Source organism: Mytilus edulis, chromosome 1, assembly GCF_963676685.1.
Source record: "Mytilus edulis chromosome 1, xbMytEdul2.2, whole genome shotgun sequence".
NCBI lineage: Eukaryota > Metazoa > Mollusca > Bivalvia > Mytilida > Mytilidae > Mytilus > Mytilus edulis.
The window spans coordinates 45706132-45725688 of NC_092344.1; the positions used below are offsets into that span (position 1 = coordinate 45706132).

General features: G+C 32.2%; 1 protein-coding gene across 3 annotated transcripts in view; it reads right to left on the bottom strand.

The window, feature by feature from the left end:
- Positions 1–10994, bottom strand: part of LOC139512889 (protein piccolo-like) — a 55482-nt gene extending 44488 nt beyond the window's left edge. Inside the window, exon 1 of one of the 3 annotated variants that reach the window (XM_071300839.1) lies at positions 9854–10412. In XM_071300839.1, coding sequence (XP_071156940.1) covers positions 9854–10296 — 443 coding nt within the window. In that variant the 5' untranslated portion in view covers positions 10297–10412. Of the gene's footprint in view, positions 1–9853 lie in introns of all 3 variants that reach the window. The other 2 variants (XM_071300848.1, XM_071300856.1) reach the window with 2 other exon arrangements.
- Positions 10995–19557: the final 8563 nt, after the last annotated feature.

The following is a 19557-nucleotide window of genomic DNA, read 5'->3' on the forward strand; positions in this document are numbered from 1 at the left end:
AGTCGAACGATCTCAAAGTGTATACAACGTATACCCTAAACATGCTCAAACTTATCTGTAGCGCGTTAAACGCGCTTGTAGCGTATGTATAATGTGCGTGTAGCGTACAGGTATACGCTAGACACACGCTTGAGCTGGATGAATATTTTTATGCTGCATAAAAATTTCCTCGAGCTGTAGCGTTCACCAAGCGTATACCTTTGTATTTTGACGTACTTCAAACTTATGCAACGCGCATTTAACGATTGATTATTGTTCCTTTGGCGTGCATATAACGTATACCGACTTTGTCTATTTTCTCTATACGTTTGGTCCACGCCGGTCTACACGCCAATGTGTGACGTCGGCATTACTTGTTACATGTATGAGTAACTTGTTGAGCAGGAACTTCATACTTTTCCGGAGCACCTGCATACACTTCTGGTTTTTTTTGGCGGAGGGTGCTCAATTTATTGTTTGTGAGATGTTTTGTGGACTGTAATTTATTTGTCTCTTCATCGTTTTTCTAAGCCGATGTTGTAATTAGTATTCCACAAAATCTAAACCACTCATTTTTCAAAACTAATAATTGCTTCAAAATTAACTAATTTCAAAGGCTATCAATATACTACAAAAACAAATTGTACCAAACAATTTCAAATGAAAAGTAATCACCATTTACAGTTATTCAAAATAATTATGTATGTAACTGACGCTAACTGACGCCAACATAAATATCAACTTCATCTCTAGTTGACATTTCCATTATGTGAACACTTAAATTTTGAAAATTTAAAATTAGCATATTAAATAGCTTCTAAAATGTAAGTGGGTTCTGTAAATAATAATTAAATATGATTAGCATGTAAAAGGTGGTCAAAATTGATAAAAGCACAATATAGTAATGGTCTTTCCACAAAAAGACCACCTACATATATACTATTGACTGTAAATTCGTGCTCGAATATATAATCTTTTTATACTGAAATCTGAAACACGGATGGTATATACTTTAGCTATCTAATGTTATTTGTCAAACATAAATAAGTAGCTCAGGCACATATGAATACACTTTTGACGGAAGCTAACAAAACTCTACAGAAAAATAAACATACACATGATAACAAATTTTGAAAGATATTTGTGGATATTAAACGGTATATGACTTTGGTAAATATTCTACAAATTGAAATCAACATTGAGTGAAATATTAATGAAGATACATTAAAAATCAATATCAAAATCAAAATGTAAACCAACAGTTTAGATTGACGCTAAAAGGGGTCAAACACTCAAGGTTGCAAACATAATGTATACTTGAAAAACCATGTTAATTGTAAAAAGACAATTATTTGAACCATTCATATAAAGTTATTTAAACGAAAATCTACAACAGTTGAATCGAAGATATTACATCGAAATTATATACTTCAGGGCAACAGGGAAGGCATGTGTTGTACTCGACGAGACAATTTAATCTTTGTAATGCAGTCTTCAGCATTTGCATCAAGGTAAACTACGTTAATGCTAGACAAAGACATGACAGGAATCCAGGTCATTGACTAAATCAAAGATCAAACAATTGAATATCAAAGTTAAATGTTTGTTCCACCATTTATGAAATTATTGGGAAAGTCGTCTGGTTTAAAAGTAGCGTGTCCAAGTCATTAAAATGTTTCATTTCAAATTTAAACCGATCAATGTCATAAAATTTGCCAATATGCATAGAAACAATCAAATTATTCCATTTTATGTTTCATGATAATCAGATTATCGAACGATTTCTTAAGATTACTAAATTATAGTGAGCCAATCGTTAGTTCGCTTCATTGAAATTATAAGTAAATAAACTTGTCACATCAAATTGTTCAATCGAAATTAAAATGGATAGCAGAAGAATATTTGATTATAAGATTTTATTGAGCTTCAGAGCTCTAATTGAGCTTTAAGTAACAATTCATTTGAATAGATGTTACATGAATAGAAAAATATATATAAAAGCAAAATCGTATAAAGGAGGCGACTCAATAAAGTACCAAGTTTGATGTTTTATCATATACAGCCGATTGCATTGAGTGTGTAGGCAAAGGTAATATCTTTGGTAAGTGTGCTTGCTAGCTGAACCGTGAAGTCATTATTAGGTAAGGTATAGTACCCTCCTTTCGAAGTAGCATAGTCCTACAGACAGATAGTGTGGTTATCTATCGGACTAGTCCACTCCTAAAGGAGGGTAGTTTACATAACCTTATAACTTCACGGTTCAGCTAGCAAGCAAGCTAAACAATGATACTACCTTTGCCTACACACTCAATGCAATCGGCTGTAAAGGTTTATAATTTAATACGCCAGAGGCGTAATGTATAAGGCGGCAAGATTTTTAAAGTTTGACAAATCAAAAGTTATCTCAGTCGTCAATTTCATGCTCGTTTGGTGCACCAATTTTCAACAAACAGTCGACTTTCCTGTAGACACCAAATTTATCCTTCGTCTTGTAGACAAGTTTCTATATTCGTAAGAGCAGACTTAAAATGTGAGTTTTATATGTCGAATGAAAAGAAGATAGCCTTATCGGCTTTACTTAACGTTCCGATATATGAATAATGTCCTAGCAATGAATATATATTTCAAAATTCGATAAAAAAAAAATACTACAAAATGTTTTGAGTCTGCTTTTTAAAGTTTGTAAAGTAAGAAGGACTATTTGTATAGAATATAGTAATCAAATGATATCTAAAGACTAGCTGAACGCCGTTCGCTCATATTTAACATGTTTGAAATAAACTTCCGGTTTCAATGAAACCTGACAATGGAAGCACAAACTAATGTCATTTTTATACAATCGCGTGTTTAATTTTGATCAAATCAACTTTTTCTCTATATTTTCCTGTAAAAAGGTATACAATTTAGGAACTTATGTTTCTTTATGGTCAAAGTACATGCAATCATGACCTTCTGTATTATTTCATACACTGCGTGATCGTTGCTGTCCTGTGAAAATAATTGAATCAGTATGAAGCATCTTTGTAAAGCAACTATTAATCAATCTTTTTTTCTTTTGCTAAACGTTTGTATTTACGTAATATTCTATATGAATGACATTCGCTTAATTGCAATGAATACCGGTATGCGGAACACTTACGTCCTTGCATGCGATTCGATCTGAATGCTACTTTTCGCGGCTTAATGAAGAACATGCGACTCATAGATATTTCAAGGTGAGGAAAAGCAAAACAAATATTTCTCTTTCGAACTTAGAAATCCCTCCATACAAATGTGTAAGCAAAACTGTTTGTATTTTTTCAGCATAAGAAAATGGAAGGATTCGTAAATTCTTAGACTAGTTTAAATAAAGGCCAGGGACAAATTTTCAATGCATATCAAGGATTAGAACATGATCTGTCGGGGTGAAGGTGTAAATAAGCCGAACAATTTCATAACGCGGATATGTTGGATTAAGAGAGCAATTTTATCATGAAACAAACCGAACACAACCCATCAAAGAGTTGTTGCTGTTGGTCTTTAACATGCAGAAACCTTTATAAGGTATCTGATTTAAGGTGCATTTTCCTCAGACCGAACATGGCTGAATATTAACATGTTCGCAAAGACAAGGTCAAGGTCGGTGATGATATTTTCTATAATTCAAACAAAAGCTGTAATAATCGTTCGTAATGTACGCAAGCGGTTAAACAATATAACTTGATTTGCGTGATATAGGCGAGAAAGAACACTGGTTAAATAACCATGGAACTGGAGAAAAATCAATGGAAAATCTGTGATATTGCTTGCCTTTGTGTAAATCATTCGTAAAACAGTTAGTACAATCATTTATTGGACTTCTAAAGCAAACGGTAATATGAATATCAATGATTTATACCGTTATTACGTAGAAAGAGTTATCAGGAAAAGAAAATATAGTCAGTAGAAATTATATATAAAGTTGAGTTGTCAATGGATTGATAAGACAAGGTACATTTTTTAAAATTAAATATACATTTTTTTAAACACGTACCATTCCAAAATTGTAATTTGGCTTGCGAGCTCGAAAAATAGCAAAACTTTCTGATTTTTATGGTCATAATTTATATCTTAGTACGTTATTTTCGCATTAGGTGGTACTTGTCAGATTAATAATGTTTTCCAAAAATAAATCATACTTTTTGTATTTAACAAAAAAAAACAATTTCTATGAATAAAATAATACCTGATGACCGCATTAAAACTCCGTATGCTGAGCCTTGTTGACCTCTTTTTGGTGATTTTTTTTTTTTTTTCATTTGTGTTTTGTTTTATTTGGCAAAATCTATCATATTTGTAATAAATTTAAATAATAACTAATTTTCAAACTTTTGTAGTGAAATGAACTACGTGCAAAACACCCAATTCCTAATTGTATTCATTCACACGGATAATAACATAAGAGACAGATACCTCGGTGACACTAAAGAAATCATATGTGGACAATATCATGACCAAAAACAAAAGCGTCTAAAGGAGAAACAACCGTCTATAAAAACTAAACAGACAACTAAAGACGGAACAACACGAAGCAACCCGAAAACCGAGGTGATCTTTGGTGATCTGAACGAACAGTAATGTTCTGCTCCACTATTTGCACCTATCGTGCTGCTCCTTGCAGGTAAAAGTCTGTGTAGGTTAGCAAAAACATTTAAACTAAACTTGTATAATATCGTTTAATTGCAGAACATAAAGGATATCTTTTTTTAACTTATCCCCTATGCTACTCGGTTCGTGATTTATCTTGGAGCTGTTGTATAATCGCCCATTGGTATTAGAATGTAGATTTTTTTATATTTTAATGAAATCATCACAGACAAAATTTAATGTCTAAATAGAAATAGTATAGTGAATTAAGTGTTTAATACCGATCATGTATATATTTACATATATGGTTTTTAACTACTTCATTTATCATTTAAAGCCCACACAAACTCGAAACTTAAATTTCCATTGATCCATACTAAATATCAATGCAATCAAATTGGTATTTTCTGTTTGATTACTTGCACGTTTGTCATTCAGTTGCAGTTGAAATTAAAGTGTCAGGTTTCAATCCGTGCCTTAAATGTTTTGATCAAGACGTCAGAAATGTGTTTTCTCTTTTATTGCAGTCCAATAGCTTTATATTAAACGGAGGAAACATTACATCCACTTTTTTCATTTTCATTCAACATGTTTAAGGCATGATATGTCACTATATTTCTCTTTTTCATTAGTGTTAAAGAACGTATTAAGGATATGCAAGCCATGCTACGCCCTTTAAATTCTGCTTACTACTTATGGGGAGGTCAAAACACTATATATATATATGACACCGAGTCAAGACTCGTTGGTTTACATTTTCTTGTTTGTTCGTTTGTTTGTTTTTTGTTGGCTTTTTTCACTCCTTTTCGAAGGATTATGGGAATTATCTACTCTTCGTTATTCTATATCATTGCGTGATAAAATTTCCAATTTCATTTATTTCAAATTTGACATTAATCTTTATAAAAGTGAGATTAATGATGTTAGTTCCACTTTAATATTGTTCCCCTATGACAAAATCTAGTCTCAACAATTCCACTATTTATCTCATTTTTTTTCAGGAACTGCATCAATTTGGCGTAAAGAGTGTCTCTGATATGTATGAATGTGAAGGTTTTCAACACATGCAAAGAACAATGTAAGATTTTTACATTTCAATAATATGTCGAATGAATATTTCTGATAGATTTCTCAGCAAAAGTCTGTCATTATTAATTTGAAATTTGAAAATAAAGCAAGAGGCTATTGAATTTCAATAAGTTCTGCATTTTTAGGTCTTTCAATTCAGCCTTCGTTTGTCGAATGATGCCGTACCTTGGAAGATATATGATAAAGTTCTTAGTCTAAAGAGACAAACGTAAAAGACCTAGCTTTAGAGACGGACAGAAAAACGAGACTCGCAAAAATTTCTGTTGTTTATAGCATATACAATATATTGCATTTCCCGACATTATAAAAACATGGTGTTTGTTCTGCAGAATAAGCATTGACTTTAAACGGAGACATATGGACACAAAGGAACAATCAATTTCAAAATTCGAAGAAAGATTAGACAACTATGGATCAACAAAACACTGTAGACAGTGCTAAACAAAACTAACAAAAACCTGGGTTGATTTTAAGCGCTCCCGAAGGGTAATCAGATCCTGCTTAACATATAAAAAAGAAGATGTGGTATGATTGCCAATGAGACAACTATCCACAAAAGACCAAAATGACACGGACATTAACAACTATAGGTCACCGTACGGTCTTCAACAAAGAGCAAAGCCCATACCATATAGTCAGCTATAAAAGGCCCCGATAAGACAATGTAAAACAATTCAAACGAGAAAACTAACGGCCTTATTTATGTAAAAAAAATGAACGAAAAACAAATATGTAACACATAAACAAACGACAACCACTAAATTGCAGGCTCCTGACTTCGGACAGGCACATACATAAATAATGTGGCGGGGTTAAACATGTTAGCGGGATCCCAACCCTCCCCCTAACCTGGGACAGTAGTATTACAGTACAACATAAGAACGAACTATAAAAATCAGTTGAAAAAGGATTAACTCATCAGATGGACAAACATACAAGTGGAAGTGGCCCGATGTTTATTTAACTTTTAGTCTAAACTTATCATCGTTAAAACGCGGACCGCAAAAAATGAAGTGTGAGAAAACGGTTATTTTAATATTACCGTTTGCTCAAAATAGAAGCAGGAACATGAGAGACGCTTATTGATAACTTATATTGTATCAGTTTATTAGTACAACAGTATATGGAACTATTTTACACATCTAAGAAAGAACGCTATTTCATCTGCTGAAAGCTTTCAACACTTTCAATAACCGTCCTTTGCATTTGCTGTGAAACGGATTTTATTTTCTCCAGTGACATTCAAGTGACGTTTTATTATTAGATCGCTTGATTTTATTAAACCTACTTCAACCACAAAAGCTTTCTAAAAAAAATTAATGTGACCAAGTAATTCAAACTAACAACTACAGTGTATGTGACAATTATTTCTTCAAATTAGAAAAAATGATAAAAAAATAATACAGAATGTGTCTGTGTTCAAAATGTAAAAATGGGAGAGCTTAACTATCCCCCAACCAGGGATAGTCGTGTAAAAGCACAACATAAGAAAAAACTATAAAAATCAATTTGAAAGGGTATGATTCATCAGCACAAAAAAAACCAACAAAAGCTGAAACTAAAAACATAATAAATGATCTAAAAGTAATCGCAGTCACTGAACTTATGAGCTTATTGAAACTGTCTAATAAATAAATCAGGAATCGCAGACCAAAATAAATCAGACTGAAACTAAAGACACAAAAAAAGGATCTAAAAGTAACCGCAGTCACTGAACTTGTGAGCTTATTAAAACTGTCTAATGAATAAAACATGAATCGCGGACCAAAATAAATTAGACGGTATTCATTCATTAAATTTGGCTTAAAGACGTCATTAACAGTTCAGGAAAAATTGACTTTCTGAAATGCCAAAATGTAAGTATGGACAGGATGTAGGACCGTAAAAAAATATTATTATTGTGTTAGATTGGTAACCTTTTAGTCTTTTTTCTAATGATCGGATCTAAACTTACTAGTTCTATAAACCATCACCAAGATTCATCATTAAATCTAGGATTTGATTTTTCGTTTGAAACAAGTTCTTTGTTGTAGCCATACTTACAAACCCAGATATATGTGTATCCTATACCATATGGTTTGCGATTATCTAAAAGTACTAGTTCTATAAACGACATCACTCTTAAAATTGGGATGATATATCCCGTATGTAATAAGTTTTCTACGTGATAACTTATAAACCAAATATGTGCATGCTATACCATGTGATGCGTTTCAAGATCTATTGCTTTTAAACTCTCTGTTCACCATATTCTTACAGTGGGGGCATCATTTATCCAGTGAGTAATTCAACTCGAAATTAAACTTCAATATAAAAAAAAGAAGATGTGGTATGATTGCCAATGAGACAACTCTCCACAAGAGACCAAAATTGCACAGAAATTAACAACTATAGGTCACCGTACGGCCTTCAACAATGACCAACGTCCACACCGCATAGTCAGCTATAAAAGGCCCCGAAATGACAATGTAAAACATTTCAAACGAGAAAACTAAAAGAATCAAGCACACATATTTAAAAAGTGTGTTTTACAATCTAGACTAGACTGTACTTCGATTCGACTACACGTGAATAATATTGCTATATGATAATGTAATATATATGTCAGAATAGTTCTACCAAGTATCAATTAGAAACATATGGAATAATCGAAAGTAATATTGGATGCAAATAGAAAGATACAAAATCAATAATCAGATCATTGTTAGAAATTACGTAAACAATCAAAACTTAAATTACTTTTGTATCCCAACTTATCAATTCTGCCTGTTTGTATATTACCAAATCTAACAAGGGGCGTATGTTTATGTGTTTGTCTGAATATTCATTTCAAAGCATTGAAGACGTGCAGACAGAAGTATTCCACAGAGAAAACAATCAATGGCATAACACCCTGAAAGTCAGTTGGGCAATATGTATGAAGAAAGACATTCAATTTTAATTTCGTGTTTCTAATTTGTTTATGTGCGACGATTTACGTATATGTTATGTCATTTTAAAATATATGATTAATCTTTTCAAAAAAAAGCTAAAGGGCGAAAGTCAGAAATCTGCTATAAATTGTTGGATTTCAAAAGGTTAATCATTATCAGATGGAAATCTATATTTTTACACTATATGAAGGAAATTATTATATGCTGAAGGTCGCATAAGGTGACTAGATGTCCTTGCTAATTGCGCTGAACATTACGCGAATATTAATCAATCAGTCACTACAACACTGAAATGTTCTTATATTTTATTTCGGCTTTAGGTGCACTTGGTTGTATTCAGCACATCAATCGAATGCCATATGCATCACTTTCAGACCTTTGTCATTAAACATGTTAAAGTATCTCTACATGTGCAACCACGCTGATGGCGTTGAATAAGTAAAAAGCAGTGCATGCATGTATTTTGCATGTATGTATATGCTGTTACTTACAAAGGGATAACATGAATAGCCATAAATTGTATTTTAAAAAAAGGATGTCAGATTTGTAAATTGTGTGTAAAACTTTTGTCAAGCTGAATTGTTGTAAATCTCTTAAGCACTTTTTTCGTACACTCTACTTTTACATTTTTATACACGTATATTGTCCTTCACCAGATATTAGTTCCATCTTTGGCAATTGTAACAGCAAAACGAGGACTGACAGGAATCCAAAAGACCTACTACAGTTGAACCTTGTTGTGTCGAGGTCGAAGGAACCAGACGAAAGTATTCGACTCATCCGAGGTTAGACTCATCCGAGGTCGAGTGTATTTACATTTGGGCACACGTTCTGATATCAAAGATCTATGTTCAAAAATTGCTCATCAACTTAATATGAACTTAAGTGTATAAGCAGGCAAATTTTTGCTTTAGGTCAAATAAATGAATTGGTTGAATGTTATATACTAGCGTCCAGTGGCAAATAAATCATGCATTTTCAGGACGAGGATAACTTCAATATTAACCATACAATAGGTATGCTCTAAAGATTGAGTTGGAAGAGATATAAAAGGCTAAACATTCTGACATGAGTTCACTCATATGCATCTTTCAAATAGTATTTGCAAGGTTTTTAACGTATATTAGGGACCGTGACATTGTACATACACCAGTCATTGTGTAACAGACTTAAGTCTGCTCGGTCGAGGATACGTTTTTATACTTCCCCCAAAAAATAATAAATAAACAAAAAAGGGTATAACTAACCTGATTCGTTTTTCTTCAGCTTTTTGCATTTCCTTTGCTCTGCCTATCACTGTCCGTATTTGAGATATTTCCTCTTCTGTTAGGTTACTAAGATCCGGTTCAGGTGGTTCCACTGGGGATGGAAGTCTGGTGGACGACACGGAAGCCCGTCTTTTAGATCCAAATGAAACAACCGATTCTTGAATATCGGATGTTGGCGTTGTAACATCCGACGGTATACTGCTAGTTTCATTTCCCATTATTTTGTCAGAAATAAGGAATGTAGGAGTTGAAATATACCATATTATAACACAAATTAATAATACTGTCACCTGAAGAGAGGTTAAGCTAAGGACGAGGTATTCCGAAAGGAAGACCAAGATATTGCACGCGAGTGATATTATCCATAGGTTTGTTGTAACAAATCCCAAAACGTAAACACTGAGAACACATGACACTGACATTTGAGATGAAAGAACAAAATTTGATTGAAAATATAACAATTAGAGTATAAATATTCTTTACTCGGAATTCATGTATGGTCGGAACGTCTGCTGATTGTTGTAATTTTCCGAATGAAATAAACTATTCCAACCCATATTCAGCTAAACACACAATAATCATAATTATAAACTACTATTTCAAACATAATGATTATTTGAAAGAATTTTGAAATTATAACATTTTCCTATTTAATATAATGATCCAATTTTAAACGAGACAAGCGCGAATAACCACATAAACCACCATTTAAACACAACATCGTCTGAAAATGGCATCAACTAATATTTTCTGCAGAAATTGGTTTTCTATGTCCAAATCCTATCAGACTTTAGAATTCTATTGATTTTCTGCTTGGAATTCTCAAGCCATCTTTGTCGAGTTGTTTGGGAATTGATCTGTTCATTAAAATTTGACATGCGCAGCCGAGGACTATCAGTAATATCATTACAAAACGGCAATGTCAATAGAATCTGTTTGATTAACTATTATAACGTTGTAAACCATTACGACATTACTTATTCTTCTTTTCCAAAACAAGAATAGTCAACTGCATGCAAAATCAATATAATATCATTTGCTAAAAAGTTCATTGTTAGATACAAATGTTTTATTTATCGAATATTCATCGACCGCCATGTTGCTTTTTCACATGTTCAATATTGTAGTTCCTACATACAGGTAAAGCTTCCATTAATAATTAATGAAATTAATCACGACTTCACATTTAACTATTGAAATCGTAAACCAAATATTGATGATAAATGGCCATAATTCATAATTTTCATTGTAATATTAATTTCTAATTAAGAATTTGATTGTAAAATAAGTTCAATAATATCTCACATTGATTCATTATCACTTCTCTTGATCGCAGAAGTCAGAAATTGTTACTTAATATTACAAGATGAAAACTCTTAGATTGGTGGTCATCGATTTCCGATAATCGAAGTCACAAAAGCTATCGCTTTAATTAATGGACGATCGTCGACCAAGTACTTATTTCATTGTCTTTTTCTCTCGAGATTCCTCGTTGTCTTGTTCAGTCAAAAGGTAAAAAGAATTAAGACAATTGTTTAAGACAAATTGGAGGAGGATCGTTCTAAACTTGATATTTTAACATGAATTAAGACCTCACTCTCGACGGGGTTATCTAATAAGTAAAGAAAATAACTGAAACTATACATACAAGAGGAAAAATGGAGAATACAATAATCTACTTACCAAAAGACGACCATCAATATCAGCTCAGTAAGATGTGTATTGCTACTTGAATTAAGTAATTGTAGAAGCACGTACAAATCATTTACAGCTTAATAGATCCTGTAAAGAATAATAATATGAACATCCTTAAAGCAAGACTAATTATCAATCACCAGTTTCTTATTTGTGGGGGAGTCCGATTTCAATTCCATGTTATTTTTTATCCCCCAGATTAATTAATTAAAATCAATTGTTGATGGATGGTCTTTTGTTTCATTATAAGGTGGATAGCTCATAAATAAATAGTATCTTTACAAGTGTGTAAATTCTAAGATTGATTGAAAATCTAATTACTGCGTTATTTGGATCTACTAATACACTTATTATTAACTTAGGTGTATATATGTACAAATTAACACATTTGAATATTCCAACATATGGTCAGTAACATGGAAAAGGATAAAACAAAGGAATGAAATAAATTTATAAATAATTAATTGATTTCCTTATATCTAAATATAAGAATATGTCTGACGGCACAAAACTACGATACATTTAATTAAATATTTATACATTTTTATCAAAATACTATTTGTTGACAATACTGACATTAATATTTGACATTGATTATTATAAAGGTATTTCGGAATGTTCGGGAGCATGGATATTGATTCATGAAATATACCGCATCAGTCAGAGAGAAAACAGATATAGAACGGAAAACTTACAATGGGAATGTAGCGTATAACCTGTCTACATGCAAGTTATGTAGTAGAATATTTATACTAAATAAAAAAAAAAAGCCTATATAGCTACGAGTAGCGTCTTTACATATGTTTAATTATTTTGATGTTATAGAGTTATATGTTTTATATGGGCTTCAATGTCGTGATGTTAGACTATTGTTCCAAATAAGGATGAAGGTTGGTATACCTATTTAAATGTTTAAACCCGCTGCAATTGTTTGCACCTGTCCTAAATCAGGAATCTGATGTTCAGTAGTTGTCGTTTGTTGGTGTGTTTTATAACTGTTTTTCGTTTTTAATATAGATTAGATCGTTGGTCTTCCCGTTTGAATGGCTTTACACTAGTCATTTTGGGGCCCTTTATAGCTTGCTGTTCGGTGTGAGCCAATGCTCCGTGTTGACGACCGTACTTTGACCAATAATGGGTTACTTTTATAAATTGCGACTTGGATAGAGAGTTGTCTCCAATCGACAAACCTACATTTCACTACGTTACCTTATTGATCGCCACCTTAGATTGTTAAATCTCTTTTAATAGCACTCATACCACATCTTCTTATATATATCATAATTATATAGCTATAAGAAGATGTGGTATCGGAGCGCAAATGAGATGTAACAATCTAAGGTGGCGATCAATAAGGTAACGTAGTGAAATGTAGGTTTGTCGATTGGAACAAAAGGGCTATGTAGAAATGTAAGTGTGGTAATTCATTGGCAAATCTAAAGCATGTCCCTGAAGGATGTATCAGGGACAGTAAGTATATTTTTAGAGGATAAAGTATTAAACCATGGATGAACGGCAAAAATGGAAGTGATGATAAAAGCTTATTGTTTACGCTATATACATATTCGTTGATATACTTTAAAACTAAAAATCTGCATCATATTTTCCAATTTTTTATCTAAAATACCGAATATTTTTTTTAAAACAACGGATGTATAAGAACCAGTAAAGTTTATAATGTATATTTAAAAAGGATTTATTAAATTAAACACCTTTTTTATTTTGGTTGTGTGTCTGAAATGTCTAATATTTTAATATATTCCTTGTGAGTCCATTTACCGGAAATGAGACCTCTTCTTTTATTTCTTCGTTAATATTTACACAACATTCAACCAACTGGAAAATGTTCGAAAGGGATGACTTTATAACAAGGATCTTCAATAAGGACACGTACGACTCTTTTCACAGATATAAAGGATGGGCTGAAGTCAAGTATTAAATTGGCTTATGGAGGTACTTGGAAGTTAATTTGTTGATTTTCCCTGACTACAATGGATATGAACATCTATAAATAGGACTTACTCAGCAATCAGAATTTATTTGTTTTATACAATCTGATGACATCGATTCAATGATCTTATAATTGCTGAAAATCTGCAAAAAGCTAGTAATTGGCACCAGAAACTGTGTCGCAATAGATGGAAACTATTCTATCATTGATGAAGATTTTCCAGAGAATTTTACATTTCATTTATCCGAGAATTTTTGTCGCCATGAACATTTTATTTTAGATTGTGTGATTGTTTCAACTGAAAAAAAAACTCCATCAAACTTTGTATGTTGTTATCGTTGCTGAAGACCGCAGGGGCGGATCCAGCCATTTTAAAAAGGGGGGTTCCTAACCCAGGACAAAGGGGGGGTTCCAAATACATGTCCCCATTCAAATGCATTGATCGTCCAAAAAAAGGGGGGTTCCAACCCCCGGACCCCCCCCCCCCCCTCTGGATCCGCGCCTGACTGACCGCATGTTGATGTATATAAAACAATGCTGGATTCAATTTATAATGAACTTCTTACATATGATTGACACACGCATCACATTAGCTGTATTAGGTAAAAAAAAAATCAGAATTTGGGGTCATACATGCTCTTTCACGTTGACAATGTCTATCTTGACGCCTACAATGTAGCTCAAACATGTTTATTCTATATAGTTTTAGACCTAAGTAACTCTCATCTTTATTTTAGGGGGAACACTCTTATTCACGATGAAGTAATGTATAATCAAACTTTTTATTTTTTGCCGCAAATGAAATACACCCTCATTTGTGGCGCAAATGCAGGATAGGATTTTGTAAAAATTTGCGCAAATGCAATGCGCCCGTCTGTTGATCTTTTTGTTTTATTAATTTATCAAGTTTAAAATCTTAGTAATTGTATCCAAAATTACCGTTGGAACCAAAATAAATCTGAGTAAGGTCAAGTGAAAGCAAGCATTCCCATCTGAGCAATGACATAGTTCACTAACATTCTAGATAGTTCTAGATGAACTAGCCATTCGCAAGGAAAATGGCTTACACGTGTATATTTTACCTGTACTCTGTAAATGAACCTTTTTACATATTCTTGCAGTTCCATTTGATGCTAAAACATCAATTCTCTTTGCGTCACAGAACTGTATTTATGGACGTAGGTTTAAATGGAACAATTAACACAATTGATCTCAAATTTTATCCTCTCTTCTCATTTTTCAAACAGTCATTAAAGACTATTCGATCGTTTGTCAAACACCCACAGGCAATCAGATCGTTATACCATAACATATTTGGGCATTTATTGAAGTCTTGTCATTAGCAGCCAATATGCAATCGTATATACATACATGTATATGATGTTACGTGATTTGCGTGGGTTGTATTCAAGACAGTCGAATTATATTGTTTAATAAGAGGTCTCAATTTTGTTTAGATGTATGTAATAGGCGTCTGACGTTTTGTCTGCTGGCTGGAAGATGATAGATTTCAACATGTTCAATGAAACGTACAACAATAAATGCAAAGTTTGCACTTTGCTACTTGAATATATTACACATGTTCTCGTACCTATCTCACTTCATAAACTTGTCGAATATTTAATGAAGTAGATCTAGAAGAAAAATAAAACACACAGACCCATACGTATAATACTACATTACAGTAAAATTGTGCTTGTAGAAATTTTTAATTTTTGATTTATTGTTTAAACTTGTCAAGAAGAAAAAGAAATTAATTGTTGCCAACATATTCTTAAAAAAAATATAAATGCTATAACACAAAGCCAGTTGACACTTCTATGGTAACTTATTCAGAAAAAAGAATAGGTCCGAACCCTTCGTTGCAATGAAAAGGACTTTCCGTGGAAAACAGGAACAAGACAATGATTGTTGGGTCGACATGAAAATGATACTAAAATCAACCACTTGAATTTGAGATTAAGGTGAGATTTAATGGTCTAGGTCCTCTACAAAAGTATGCAACACACATCGTTTGTTTTGTCCACCAATTTATCAATTATTGAAAGCATTTGCCAAAAGATATATTCTGGATGCGAAATGACTCAAAATGTGTTTTCAAAATAGATAAAATAAAGCCGTAGCACATAAACGTTAAGCTTTCAATAGCTCGAAATGGCTTTTTTTTCTCCGAGACAATATGAAAAAGAATGAAGCGAAAATATGAGACTCCTTAGCAAGAAAAATAAACAGTGGCCACGAATGGGGTCTTTCTTTATCTACTTCGGCAGCGTTTTACTTAACTAATTATGTACAGTTTTCATTGCAGTAAAATATAACATTGATAACCCATTAACTCCTAATGGTATTGTATCTTTCTATAATTTATCTGTTCTAGACACCAATAACCACATTTGCTAACCAACAAATCACTTTTTATTACTGTCTGGCGTTAAAAGATTACAATGTTCAATAGTATGTATTATTTTAAAGTACAAGTGCCCAATTACACTAGAGGTATCCATAACACATACAATGGAATCTAATTATCAAAGAGGAAGACAAGAGTAAGACCAGGGGGAAGGGGGTATAGTATGTATTATTTTAAAGTACAAGTGCCCAATTACACTAGAGGTATCCATAACACATACAATGGAATCTCATTATCAAACGGGAAGACAAGAGTAAGACCAGGGGGAAGGGGGGTATAGTATGCATTATTATAAAGTACAAGTGCCTATTTACGCTGGAGGTATTCATAACACAGATGATGGAATCTCATTCTCAAAAGGGGACAACAGTAAAACCAGGGAGTATATAACGGAAAAACATATACTACACCGATACAATAAAGGCAACAGTAGTATACCGCTGTTCAAAAGTTATAACTCGAATGAGAGAAAATAAATCCTAGTTACAAAATAAAACCGAGGGAAACAAATCAACTATAAACAACAGAAACACTGAAGTACAACAAAAAACACTGAAGTACAACAAAAAACAAACGACAATGCAACATACATAGAAACGAACTATTAGATAACTGACTTGGTACAGGACATTTTAAGAAAACTTACTTACTTATCAACATACATAGAAACGAACTATTAGATAACTGACTTGGTACAGGACATTTTAAGAGAACTTATTTACTTATCATCATACATTGAAACGAACTATTAGATAACTGACTTGGTACAGGACATTTTAAGAAAACTTACTTACTTATCATCATACATAGAAACGAACTATTAGATAACTGACTTGGTACAGGACATTTTAAGAAAACTTACTTACTTATCATCATACATAGAAACGAACTATTAGATAACTGACTTGGTACAGGACATTTTAAGAAAACTTACTTACTTATCATCATACATAGAAACGAACTATTAGATAACTGACTTGGTACAGGACATTTTAAGAAAACTTACTTACTTATCATCATACATTGAAACGAACTATTAGATAACTGACTTGGTACAGGACATTTTAAGAAAACTTACTTACCTATCATCATACATAGAAACGAACTATTAGATAACTGACTTGGTACAGGACATTTTAAGAAAACTTACTTACTTATCATCATACATAGAAACGTACTATTAGATAACTGACTTGGTACAGGACATTTTAAGAAAACTTACTTACTTATCATCATACATAGAAACGAACTATTAGATAACTGACTTGGTACAGGACATTTTAAGAAAACTTACTTACCAAAATCTTTTACTCTAATAAAAGTTTTCGTTCATATAAGTAACAATTTTTATACTATGTGTTAGGTTACACTTAAAGAGGGACGAAAGATACCAGAGGGACAGTCAAACTCATAAATCGACAATAAACTGACAACGCCATGGCTAAAAATTAAACTGCATAAGTATGACACAATATTATATTAGAACTGGCCGTTCAAACACAGTTTGAATTCAATCTCTTCTTTTCTTCTTTGGTTTTCGATTATTTTGTTAACGAGAGTGAAAGTTGGTCTATCCCCGCCTCAATGAAAAAAATATAATAAATTCAATTTAATTACAATTTCGGTGTCAGACCATAATGTACAGGTTAGATTCTGACATTCATTTTGGACATTTTAAATTCTAGAGTTATGCTTCTAGTGCCGGGACTATCTGTTATCATTCTAGCTCCGGCTATAGATTTACTATTAACATGACTAAATAACGGTTGAAAAAAGAATATAAACAGCAGTACTGTTATCGAACTTATAGGAATTTTTTTCATCTAGTTAACTTTGAAATAAATCCGTTGCATGCTACATACGTCGCTTAATAAGGAATTTCCGTTATTTCTTTTATTAATATTTTTTTTTTTTTTTTTTATTAAAGACAGTAATTTAAAATCGAACAAAAATTCAGGTTTGTTTTTTTCTTTAGATCCAGTTGCAGATATTCCAATAACGTTCGGAACGAAAATAAGACTTGGTCTAACAATAAATCTATCTTAGACTACAGTGTATTATGCATAATACCCCAGCAAAATAGACGGACATTTCAAACCAATTCTGGTGTTTTGATCTAATAAATTATTTATTTGTGTGATATAAACGGACAATTCTGTGATCAATCAATTAAGTTAGCACCTACAGAGGCTTGTAAATGGCAAGACGATCTAAACAATTCGGCTGCGTTCTATCGCTTGTCATATTTAATGTTTATTTACTAATAATTCAACAATAAAAACTTCCAATCTGTATAAAACGTTTATTTCCCTTGACAACGATCTCGCGAAGAATAATCACTTTCAGAAACTGACATTTATCGATATTAATGTTAAAATCGATATGCTTTGTCAATAAAGAACAAAAGAGAACCTATTATTTAAAAATCCAACTGAAACAGATAAATAATGTTTTAAAATCAGATTAAAAGCCTATATTCGTTATCTATAATTTGACAAGAAGGTCGAATAACAATTCAGATGTATACCATGCAGTCGCTTGACGCAAAATATGCATTAGACAAAATGAAATATGACAAATAAGTTCCATACCTGTTTTACACCTGCGATGAGTGTGTCCTTCGTTATTATTTTCTATCCAGATGTGTATCGAAGATCGATATATTTATAGTTTGGAAGTATATGCTGATCTTGATTTTGATTTCTGCAGAACAAAAAAAAATTTTTTACAATATGTTCAATTAGTTTTTAATTAAAATAAATTAAAGCCAAACATTGATTTTTCAGGTAACGCCAGGGATATTGTAATAAACTTTACAGTACATTAGTTGTAGGAATCAAATAAATTCAATCGGAACTGTTTTTGAATTAATATCTTTGAAAGACAAAAATAAAGAGTTTTCTACTCCCGATTATTACATGTTCTTTTAGAGTCATAAGAAACGAGTGACCGGTGAAAAATAATGTTCTTCCAATTCTTGAACCAATGCATACACACATCATTAACTTAGTCTTCTGTGCACGAATTTATCATTTTTTTTTCGTGTAAATCTCGTATAATCGTTAATTTTTTTTTACAATCGGTCAGTGTTGTTGTGAAAATATGGCAGGTAATTAAAGTTCGTGTTTTGAAGCCGAAGTTTAACGATTGTCACCTGTTTGTCAACAATCGACAAAAAATCAACAAAAAAGCATGGAAATTGAGCACGTGTTTAACATGTAAATTCAGATAATAGTTTATTTTAAGGACATCCATGCGTATTGTGATCACCGGAATTTTACGAGATGGGTCACACTGAGGTCACTTTGCATACGGAAAATATGTCGGGAAGCAATTAAAATAAAGTAAACTTCTTCTAAATATGAATGAATTAAAGAATTTTCTTCAGAAAAAAGTATATGTACATAAGTTTTATAATGAAAACTATCCATTAAGTTATAAAAAAAAGTATGCATTATTTTTTTTTATTTGAGGTTTCTTATGACTTTAAATATTGTTAGGTTTTATAAAAAAAATTGTAAACAACATAATATTTTCCCAGCGAAAACAAACTTACTTTTTTGCATAAATCATCAAAGTTTTATATTCCAGAACACTTAATCTAGCTCAAAGATTTTCTTTCTTTTT